The 12,487-nt window shown below is 37.4% G+C and overlaps 1 protein-coding gene across 1 annotated transcript in view; it reads right to left on the reverse strand.

Moving 5' to 3' along the window:
- The window catches only part of Hook3 (hook microtubule tethering protein 3), an 84,650-nt gene that overhangs the window by 56,910 nt on the left and 15,253 nt on the right, over nucleotides 1–12,487 (reverse strand). The window contains exons 3-4 of the mRNA XM_034519866.2: nucleotides 5,456–5,528; nucleotides 3,148–3,198 (exon numbers count right to left, since the gene is read on the reverse strand). Of these exons, the coding sequence (XP_034375757.1) occupies nucleotides 3,148–3,198; nucleotides 5,456–5,528 (124 nt within the window). The remainder of the gene's footprint in view (nucleotides 1–3,147; nucleotides 3,199–5,455; nucleotides 5,529–12,487) is intronic.

The following is a 12,487-nucleotide window of genomic DNA, read 5'->3' on the forward strand; positions in this document are numbered from 1 at the left end:
GGCAGTGATGGTGCACACCTTTAATCCCAGCACTTGGGAGGCAGAGGCAGGCAGATTTCTGAGTTCGAGGCCAGCCTGGTCTACAGAGTGAGTTCCAGGACAGCCAGGACTACACAGAGAAACCCTGTCTCGAAAAACCAAAAAAAAAAAAAAAAAAAAAAAAAAAAAAAGATGTTTAATACTTACTCCAAGTATTCTTTTACATATTTTAAATAACAATTTTCTTAAAAATTAGTACTAAGTTTTAAGTTATGCAAAATAATTACAAAATTAAGTGAGATTGAACAAAGACTATGTCAGGTTTGGCCCCAACCTCATTTCATGACTAATAAGAGAAGGCCTGAGACAACCAAATAAATATGTATAAACAAGAATGCAGATTGCTCCTCCATGTAAGCATAAACCATGTAATCTGGGGCTGGAGGCACAGGCCTATCATCCCAGCTGCTTGAGAGACTGATGCAGGAAGTGTATCAAGTTCAAAGCATGCCTGGGCTAAATTTTAAGGCAAATCAATGAAACCCTTCTCATCTAAGAAACAGATGGTTAGGGGTATAGCTCATGTGAGAACATTTACCTAACAGGACAACACAAATAACCTAAAGAAATAAGGAAGACTTAAACACGAAATCAGTGTAATCTGTTTTACTTCTTATAATCACCTTGGCTTGACAAAACTACACAACAGCCAAAGTAAAATTCCTCACCAGTTACTATGTTAGCACCCTGAGTACAAACTCCCAGCAACCTGGTGAAAGGTGGTGAGCAGCAGAACTGGAGAAAGCTCTGTTTGGAAGGGCTAACAGGTTTTGTTGATGATACTAAAAGAAAGACATCCCAGCACTCAGGAAGTGAAAGCAGGAAGACCAGAAGTTTAAGATCATTCTTAGCTACATATTGAGCTTGAAGCCAGCCTGCGCTACATAAAACTCTCCCAAAAATACATAAATAGGAAAACCAAACCAAACCAAACCAAAAAACCACTGGGCAGGACATGGTAGCTCATGCCTAGGATACTGGCATGAGAAGTGGAGGCAGGAGGACTGTCTTTGAGTTGGAGGCTAGCCTAGGTCTTCTGAGTCAGGAACAGCCATCTCGGAGCATTTGGCTACACTCCCTCATGTAAGGCCACCCAGCTGAACCTGCTGATGATTTATACCCCCAAGGAGAGGGGCGAGAGAGCAGATGCTCACCTGAGTACCACCTACTGTACGAAACTCTGCCTTAACCTGGGGAAGGAGCAGTATATACAGGTCAGGGAAGACTAGATCTATCTATGTGGCTATGGGGAAGCTCTCATCCCTGCTGCATAAAGGCTTTTCAGGTGTGGCTTTTTTTTTTTTTTTTTTTTTTAAGCAGTGGGGAGAGAACTACTCACATCCCTTTAATAATCCCCTACCTATGCTCTGTAAGAAAGCCCAATAAACTCACTGGTTCCTGAAGAATGAACTTTGGTGGAATTATGCCTCTGCTTGTCACTGGGACTTTAATAGAAAGGATAGAAGTTGCTTTTATCTCTTCCTGGAAAGACTGTCAGTAACACCAGACTACAAAATGAGTTTCTGGCCAGCCTGTACTACAGTGCAAGCCCCTGTACAAAAAAACAAAGAAAGGACTATAGCATGATACCAAGGTTTGAAACTTGGAGTCTAGGTTGAATGTGACAGAGCAGTAGCTCAGTCTTCCTAGTGCTGCAACTCATTTAATACAGTTCCTCATGCTGTGGTGACACCAACCATAAAATTATTTCATTGCTATTTCTTTTCTTTTTTTTATTGGATATTTTATTTACATTTCAGATGTTATCTGCTTATCTCATTTCTCCCCCCACCTGCCCAGGAATCCCCTATCCCATCCCCCCTCCTCCTGCTTCTATGAGGATGTGCTCCCACCTACCCCCCCAACCCTCCCACCCTTGAATTCCCCCACACTTGGGGTCCAGCCTTTACGGGACCAAGGATCTCCTCTCCCACCTATGCCTGACAAGGCCATTCTCCCCTACATGTACAGCTGGAGCCATGGGTTCCTCCCTATGAGCTCCCGGGCTGGTGGGTTAGACCCTGGGAGCTCTGGTTGGTTGGTATTGTTGCTCTCCTCATGGGGCCACAAACCCTTTCAGCTCCTTCAGTCTTCTAATTCCTCCATTGGGAACCCCTTGATCAGATCAATGGTTAGCTGTGAGCATCCGCTTCTGAATATGTCAGACTCTGGCAGACCTCTAAGGAGACAGCTATATCAGGCTCTTATCAGCATGCACTTCCTGACATCCACATCAGCATCTACCTTTGGTGATTGCACATGGGATGGATACCCAGGTGGAATAGTCTCCAGACGGCCCCTCCTTCGGTTTCTGTCCCACACTTTGTCTCCATATTTGCTCCCTTGAGTATTTTGTTATTCCTTCTAAGAAGGACTGAAGCACCCACACTTGGTCTTCCTTCTTCATGAGCTTCATGTGGTCTGTGACTTGCTATTTCATAACTGCAACTTTGCTACTATTATGAATCATACTGTAAATACCTGATATCTAGGATGTCTGATATATGACCCCCAAAGGGGTCATGACCTACAGGTTGAGAACCACCATGGTAGAGTCACTTATTAAATAGATGTTATAGATGATATAGATATAAACATGGGTTTAAATGTAAGCAAGCTTGCAGGAAAAAATGCAAAGAAAATAATGCATGTTTCTAGGCAGTATTATTGTCCTTTTGCCATCTATGATCATGAAACCAATAGCTCTGCTGTGTAAGTATGTCCCCAGCAATGCCTGTGTTCTGATATGGACTCCAAAGATGAGGTGAGTTTACCTGGGGCCAGGGGCTTGCCAATGAGTAAAACACAAGCAGTAGGGCCAATTGCAATAGTTCATGAGCTCTAACCCACCTTTACAAGCATAGGATGAAAGAAGAGATAGAATAAAATTCAACACATTTTAATAATTATTCACAAACTACTCATATCAAAGGAAAGTGACTGATCTGCCCAACACCTAAGAAATGACTGGTCATCTGAATCAATATCCACAAAGCAACACAGAAGAAGATAGGCTATTAATTTTGAAATGTTTTTTCTTAAGGTTGAAACTCTAATTTGAAACTATTCTATAATATTTCGAAGTAGAAGGAGAAAAAAATATCTTACCTCATGATTGTAATCCAAGATGCCTTTTAAAATTTTCTTTAAATTGCTAATCTGTTTAGAGAGAGAAAAAAGTGGGTGAAAGGCATGCACAGATCTCAGTACAGATTAACACTGAAACTCAAGTGAATCTTAGAGCAAGTACAAGTTGAGCAGTCCCAGACCACAACTCAAGTGGGCTGAACTCCAAAGCCCTGTGAGCAGCATGTTGGTAAACATGTGGACTCTGGAGGTTCTCAGAGTTAAGATCTTGAGATTACAGACATTCATCTGGCCAGTCAAGTTTATGCAGCTCTTCTACACCAACCCACCAATCAACCCACCCACCCTACCACCAACCAACCCACCCACCCTAAATCACCCCAAAAAACTCTTCTAAAATCTGAAACACTCCTGGCCCAATTCACATAATGAATATTTAAACTGTATAAAAAATAAAACTTATTAGAATATCTGAAGTTTAAGGTAACAACATCAGAAAAAGACCATTCCTAGCAACAACACTATGCCATAACGAACATCTAACAGATTATTCAGATTTTGATAAGTAAAGGAAATAAAATGTATTATTCTTAAAGACTTGAACTTAAATTTGTGCTATTTTTTCTAACTTAAAATTATTAAACTATTGCCAAAATTATTCTTGGGTATCTTTTTAAAAAATTTAAAACTAGTTTATATGCATGTGTGTTTTGCTTGTTTGTATGTTGGCTTCCCTGGAACTGGACCCACAGAGGGTTCTGATCAGTCATGGAGGTGCAGGAAATTGAACCTAGGTCCTATGAAAGAGCAGCCAGTGCCCTTAACTGCCACGTCATCTCTCCAGATTCTTGTTGTCTTATTCCAGTAAACACATCTCCAAATTCCTTCACTGTTAAGAAAAGGCTGCTGTTTGGCTGAATACCAAACAAAGTAAATAATTATGACCATAGGTTAAAAAAAAACGACTATTGTATCCTGCAATACTAATACAGATGAACATCAAGCACTGCAAAAATGCAAGTACTATAAGGAGGAGCACAGACGAGAAGAGGAAGAAGCGACCCATGGTGAGGGCAGACTCACACTAGAACTTAAGTTCACTGGCCACCTTATCTAGATGAAATGAGAGGCAGATCCACTGCAGCATTTGATAAAAAGCTCTTTAAGTTCTCTTCTGCTTTTGACTAAGTTTTCATCAGAGTAAAGGTGCCATATTCTGCTGATCATTCTTTCAATCTGGCTGAAGCTGGTCAATGTCAGTACAGATCAGCTCTTCCTTCTCTGAAGTGCCTGGGATCAGATGTGCTTTAGGACTGATGAGATCAACTTGTAGTTGAATATATCCTTGAACAACAGACAGTGCAGGCTGAGGTCATCAAATGAAAGGGATGAATTATTTAGTTATCGCCTCCTGGTTTAAAACATTTTTAGAGATTATTTTATTTTATGTGTATGAGTGTTCTGCCTTTATGTATGCATGTGCACTATGTGTGTGCCCGGTGTTCTCCAAAGTTTGAAGAAGATATTGAATCCTTGGAACTGGAGTTACAAGTGGTTTTTGAGCCACCATGTTGATTGCCCGGCACCAAACCTAGGTCCTTGCAAGAGCAACAAGTGCTCTAACTGTTGAGCAATCTTTCCAGATCCTGAAACATTTATTTTTAAGAGAAAAATAAACCAAAAAGTTGCTTATTTAGTAAAAACAAAAAACAAGCACGGTGTGCTTGCTTATGTCTGTTAATCCAAGTACTAAGAGGTGATGGCAGGAAACTGTGAATTCAAGGCAGGTCTAGGCTATAAAGAAAAAAAGTATCATAAATAAAATTAACAAGTTAAATTAAAATGTGTATTCCAGAAAAACTTTGGATTTGGGAAATTCATTTATTTCCTTTATTGATCTTCTAAGCTGTTTATTTTTCATACTTCCAACATCTGCAAGTGGACTACCTTCAAAGTGTTATGTTCACTTAAAATAGTGGTTTTCCCCATTGCAGATGCAATCTTATTTTGATTAACGGCATCATAAAATTGAAGAAGCAATCCATAGAAGGTTATAGTACTTACCTATAGAGAGTAAATTGTAAAGCTATAGTGTGGACACAGGATCCCCGATTCCAAAAGTCAGTCCCTTGCTGGCTTTACTGATTTTACAGTATGGCATATTCTGGTAGGCAGTGTCAAATTATTACTAATCTTCAATTCCAGATTATTTTACTAGAGGATACCTAAATAAGCTTCTAATCTCAGTGGAAATATCAGATTTTTAAAATATATTTTATACAGCACAAATATTTGAAAACTTAACAGGTGTGAAAACAAAAAGAAGTACCTTTAACCTCCAGTTGTCTCCTACTTCAGTTTTGATTCTGTTTAGCCAATTATCATCGAAATATGCAGGATCTCTGCAAGTAAAGAAAAGCTGGATTAAGATCATGTAGCTTTCACACTTACACAAACACCCAATGCCATCATTTAAGTGAGCCATAAAAACATGGGTATGCCACATACCAGCCACTAAGTAACTCGTGAGACAGATGTAGCAGCACATTTTCTAAAATTAGTTTTATTAGTTTTTTTTAATAAACTACAGTTTATTTGTAGTACATGATACACACACACATATGTAGTGTACTATAAAATAGGTACATTATTTTAAAAGCACTAAAAGGCAAAATGGTAATAGATAGTTAATATATTCTAAAAGTGAGTTATAGTTGAATATATAAAACTAGAATTGTTGGTGGAATAAAACTATCCCAAACCAGTCAAAACCAATGATACACTTTTTAAAAAGCTACACTGTCACAAGAAAATCAGAATGAGTTTATATGGACAAATATAGTCAAACAAAGGTAGACTCTAAATATACACATCCTCATTTTTCTAGGAAATTCTCCAACCAACCAACCAACCAACCAACCAAGCAAGCCTACTCAAACTTTCCAAATTCAGCATGAATACCACTTTAAGTTTTACTTGAATAAGTTAACACATTTAGTAATTCATTTAGAATATACAAATCACTTCAGAATACAATACTGACAGAGCTGCATGATCATCACCATCATGTTAAATTATCTGCATCTTCATAGAAAAGAAACCTTAAGTGATGGAGCTGGCTCAGTGGATAAAAGTGTCTGTTGTACAGCAATAATGGCCAGAGTTTAGATCCCCACCATCCAAATAAAAGCCAGGAGCAGAGGTATGTGTCTAACCCAAGCACTGAGGGAACAGAGGACACAGGAGAAGGGATGGGAGTGGTGTAGACAAGTGGATCCCATGATAGAGACAATGCACTCCAGATTTAAAAGCATGAGTCTCTGTCCCAAAAATCAAGGTATGGAAGCTATTGAGGTCAGATATCCAATGTCAGTCTTTGGCATCCACATGTAAATACATAAGGTAAGAGCACCCACATATATAAGACAAAGAAAAAAATAAGACAATAAGCCATGTATTTATTAACCATCTTCTCATTTTTTTATTTTCCCACCCCTGGAAATTACTAATCTAACTTTCTCCATTCTTTGCCCTGAACATTTTAGTAAAGTATATGTGAACAAAATAATAAACCATATGACCATTTACATCTGACTTCTCTCTCAGTATGGTTTTAAGGTTTTTCTATAATGTAGCATGTATTGGAGCTTACCTTCTTTTGTGGTACATGGCCAAGCACCACATTAATGTTGCAATCCCGTGAATGCACAATACTGTATGGGCTACTTTGTGTTTGCACAAGATACATTTCTCACAAACGATCTCATAAGTGACTACCACATATTTATCAATTCATCAGCTGATGAATAATTTGGATTGTTTTTATTTTTGAACTATTGTAATAATGCTTAATAGTCATTTATCAGTCTCTGAATGGACAAGTTCATTCGGCGTAAGATTGCTAGGTTACACAACTCTGCTCAATATAAAATTTGCCTGTGGTGGGTCATTCCTGTAATTTTAGCCTTCTTTTTACTTTAAAAACTTTATTTGTGTGTCTGTGTATGTGTACATCTGCCTGTGTGCAGGTGCTCATGGAAACCAGAAGAGGGAACTGGATCCTCAGGAGCTGGATACACAGTTTTACACAGCCCAACATGGGTTTTAGAAACCGAAGCCTAGCCTTCCACAAGAACAGGAAGCACTGTTCACTAATCAGCTGTCCTGCTAGCCCCTTTTGTTTTCTTTTTAATTTCTCTTGAACTTCTTTTTTATTTTATGAGATGAATATTTGCCTCAATGTATGCAAGTACACCATGTGGATACCTGATGCCTGGAGAAGGCAGACCAGAGTATTAAATCCACTGGAACTGGAGTTACAGATGGTTTTGAGCCATGATGTAGGTTTTAAAATTGAACTCCCAGGGTCTTCTGTAAGAGCAACAGATGCCCCTAACCCCTAAGCCATCTCTCCAGTCCTTCCTTTTCACCTTCTTAATAGCATTTTGTACACACAAAGGTTTTAAAGCTTGAAAAGTTCAATTTATCTATCTTGTACTTGTGGCATTTTTATCTAGGACATGTATGCCAACATTACAAAGACTTACTGCTTTTTTTTTTTTCCTGTTTGTAGTTTTTGCTCTTATATTAAGGCCTCTGATTCATTTCTATGTAGTAGAAGAGAGTTAACTTCATTGATTGGCATGTGGATATTCATACTGATCTATTTTTGTTTTAAGCTTAATTTAATGTTTCTAGGCAAGGTTCTCTGCACCAAGAGAAACCAATTCAGGTAATCTGATGCCAAAAGAAGAGTCGTGTACTAGTACTAAAGAGATGGCTGGGTCTCACAGATATTTTAAGAAGATTCTGGACTGCTTTCATGTACATTTCCCCCTATCCACACCATTTTCTCTTTGTGAATTAACCTCCCTCTTCCCGTTTCTCCCAATACAAAGGTAAAAATGGCTATCAATGTTTTAAGTCCTTACAACTTCTAATTAAGACTGGCTGTTATTGCCTCGTCATAATCCCCAGCAAGCTCAAATGATCTAACCAAGGTCTATTTTCATCCTTGATCCTATTACATGTGGTTAAAGGAAGGATGGCTGCAAGTAGGACACATCCATCATTGTGGGAAAAGCACTGAGCCTGTCAGAGATAGATAAGTTCTCAGAGAAGTTGACTTCCAAGAACTGGGCAAACATGTCCCTCCTGCAAGCAACTCTTTGCTTCCAATTGTGTAGAAAACAGACAATGTAAAGGGAATTTTACTACAACAGCAAAAAGCTATTATAAAGATCAATTCAGATGTTAAAAATAATAAATTTTATTTTTGACAGTTATATCACCTGAAAGGCACAATTACTGGCAGTAAAATATTAATCTTTGCAATAATGAAAGACTGTGACTTTGCTCCTCTGTAACTGACTGCTCAAAGTCATAGACACTGAACCAGTAAAACCTTTAAAAATGTTTTAAAAGACTGTATGGTTTAGATAGTAAGTAGTTTCCAAAAAGGTTTGTGTGAGGGCTTGGCCCAGAGTTTGAGGTACTATAAAGAGGTAATTACATGATCAGGGTGCTAAGTTCATCATGAATTATGAGGCATTAGGAAGGCTGATTGGAGAATGTAGGTCACTGGATGCAAGTTTTGAATGGTGTATTTCACCTCTGAGCTCTTCTGTCTTTGTTTCCTGACATGCTTGCTCTGACATCAGCAACTCTGATCACCCAGATCCTCCTGCAGCCATAATAGCTTTTCTCACCACAGGTTCACAGCAGGAGCAATAGACCATGAACCAACACCTCTGAAAATGTGAGCCAAAATAAGTCCTTCCCCTTTTATTTTATTTATTTGTGCATTTATTAATTCAGGTTTTTCTTTTTGAGGCAGGGTCTCACGTAGCCCAGGATGGCCTTAAATTTGCTATTTTGAAAACCGAGATTGGCTTTGAACTTCTGATCCTCCCCTTTCTGCCTCCTAAATACTTGCAGTTGTTCTGGGATTAAATGCCCCATGCCACCCAACCTCCTCTGGCTAGGGTTAAACCCAGGGCCTTGTGCATACTGGGTAAGTACCACTGAGGTGTATTATATCTTGACCTTTCCTTCTTTAAAATAGTTTCTCTTAGGTATCTGTCACAGCCAGATAACCAATAGAAAGTTATCTTTAGAATTCTTAAGACTTGATACAGATAAGAACTATCAGACTTAGAAATGAACTGACTTTCCCAAGTTCAATCACAGTTAAGTATCGGAATTGAGAACACAAGCTTTTGTTAAAAACAGCAGAACTCAACATATGATTCTAGCAATCATCTCGGTAAATTGGTCCAAGTGGAAAAAAGCAAACATCATTCATGGCACCCTCTATTAACTACATCTTGGCACTTGTTAGTCACTGTTATACCACCCAGTACCTCAAGTCTGCCACAGGAGTTTCCCAACCCATCTACACAAAGTAGTTAACATGCATTTAGTAAGCTTCTAATCTATTACTTCAGCAGAAGGTACCAAAAATAGTCTGAACATCAGGCACAATGACACAAAGCTTTAATCATAGTATTTAGGAGGCAGAGGTTGGGGTAAAAGGAAGGTGAATTTGGGGCCAGTCTGGGTTACATTATAAATTTCAGGTAAATCTGAGCCATATAGCAAAATCCTGTCGGAAAAAACCAAAATATTCATCTGCAACTTTCTTTCTTACTGTTTTTTTTCCCCCAATGCGGCTTTTCCTAGCAATAAACTTTGACTCTATATGCATGTCTCTAGTTGTTTAAGCAGTTTGTAATTCCAGAGAATTGCTAAATATTCCTAATTAATGGTCTTAGGCTACAATCACATAGCATAAAGTCAATTTCCTCACCACTCTTTAAAAAATTATGGCTTTATATTGATAGGTAAATAACTAAATTTTATTAGGAATATTTTTCACAAATAACAAATTATCTGCCTATGCTCTAACACTTGTTAAAAGACAGCTCCTTAACCAGCAGAACACTTATTTACCTGTGCTTACACCTGTAACAACTCAGATAAAGCAAAAACACATTAGTTTTGATCTTTAACATAATTCCAGAAATAAATTGTTTTCTTATAGTAAACTCCTTTCAACAACAAAAAATTAAACTTTATTTGTACTGCTTAAATTTTAAGTAATGTAACATTCTTTACAAATGCTTACATATTAATATAGGTTCCAACATGAATGTATTTAGAGTCTGTTCTTTAAAAAGATGTTTCTGTTTGTTTTTTGAGACAGGGTCTCACTATGTAGCCATGGCTGATCTCTAAAGCCCGGAGATCCCTCGTCTCTGCCTCAGAGCACTGGGACTAAAGGTGTGTGCCATGATGCTCAGACCAGTTAAGATGGCATTTTCATCAGCAAACTTTTAGGGGTTTTGTTGTTATTGTTATTTGTTTGTTTTTAAATCCTCGGTGCTAGATAAAAATTTTTTTTTATCAGGCCTGGCCTGGTCTGGACTGAGCTTATACTAGGGTCAGCTAGAACAAACCAAATCTGGTCACATATCAGTTAGCCAAAAGTAAGGGATTAAATTTTCCAAGAACTCATGAGAACGAGAGATAATATCTAATTCTAACTGGCATGGTAAGGTAATTAGTTGCCTTCTGCTTTAACCTTCAGAAAAGATGTAGCCAGGGACCCCATGTGGTAGAAAAAAGACCCAAATCTTCTAAGTTGTCCTCTGATCTACATATGTATATGTATATATATATGTATGTATGTATATATATATATATATATATATATATATATATATATATATATGCATGCTCATGAGCACGCTAAATAAATCCTCCCCACAAAACAGACTAAACCAAAACAAATAAGCCAAAACCCCCAAAACCCTCAAACTTAAACAACAAAATAACAAACCATCTAATCAATAAAAAAGCCACAAAATTAAATATTTCTCAAAGGAGGAAATACAAGTAGGTAATAAATATTTTAAGAAGTTGCACACACACTTAGATAACAGAGAAATAAAAAATTTAAACTATGGCAATTACCTTCACCTGAGTCAGAATGTTATCCTGAACAACAGTCTAGGAGAGGGAAAAAACATCTAAATTTTGCTACAGCCTAGTTCCTTTTGAACACTGGAAACGTATATACAGTAAGAATGAGGGAAATTTTAAAAACATCCAAACAACTTAACCTCAGATGTGCAGATCACAATGCAAAAACATATGAAACATTAAAAAAATGAAAATTATAACTACTTTAAAATTTACTAATCTTGTACTAATGGCCTCTAATGATAGTTGACTATAAAAAAGTCCAGAAAAATAATTGAAAAGTGTGATTATAAGTGTGTACATAAAAACAAAAATGGCATAACTATTCCCTTATTCATTTTATTTTGTAAAATATAATTATACCCTCCACCCCTTCCCTTTCCTCCCTCCTACACCTCCAATATCTCCCTTTGCTCAATCTTAAAATCATGATTTCTTTCTCTTTGTTATTGTTACACATATGTGTTATATGTAACATATGCTCCATTTAATGTTACTTGTATGTAAATGATTTCAAGACTAACATCGAAATAAACAATCGGGGTCTTGTCCCTGGAGAAGACTATTTCTCTCATTTGCAGCATTTTTTAGTTGGCTATAGTTCTTTGTACAGGGATTGGACATTACGAGATTTCTCCCTTCCATGTTGGATCTGAACAAAAGAAATACTGCATGCACACATCCAGAAACACTGGGTGAAAACTCAGCAAGTCAGGGCTGGAGAGATGGTGCAGAGGTTAATAGCACTGACTGTACTTCCAGGGGTTCTGAGGTCAGTTCCCAGCAATCACATGGTGGCTCACAACCATCTGTAATGGGATCTGATGCCCTTTTCTGGTATGTCTGAAGAGAACTACAGTGTTCTCACATATATTAAATAAATAAATAAATCTTAAAAAAAAAAATAGAAAACTCAGCAAGTCAAAGAAAAGGCCCCAATGGAGAGTTCTACCAACAAAATGGGCAAAAGAATGAATTGAAGACATGAGAGAGGTATTATCCAAAAGATGAAGACAATGACAATATATTATTATAGTATATTAATATACATATAGATATATTAATAAGAAAACACAAGACATTTGTGATATATAGGACACTGTGAAAATACTAAATTCATGAATCATGGGCACAAGAGAGAACTGCACACAAAAGGTACAAAAAACATTTTTAATAAAATAAAATTCAAAAAAGGGGTAAGGTATACTTATTTGTAGATTATATCATTCTATATAAAATACACTGAAGATTCTTAGTGAGAACTGATCAGTAAAGTGGCAGACAATAAAAATCACACAAAAATCAGTAGCCTTCCTATGTGTCACAACAAATACGGCGAAGAAAAAAAGAAAGCAATCTCCAACAGATAAGATGAAGG

Source organism: Arvicanthis niloticus, chromosome 16 (assembly GCF_011762505.2).
Source record: "Arvicanthis niloticus isolate mArvNil1 chromosome 16, mArvNil1.pat.X, whole genome shotgun sequence".
NCBI lineage: Eukaryota > Metazoa > Chordata > Mammalia > Rodentia > Muridae > Arvicanthis > Arvicanthis niloticus.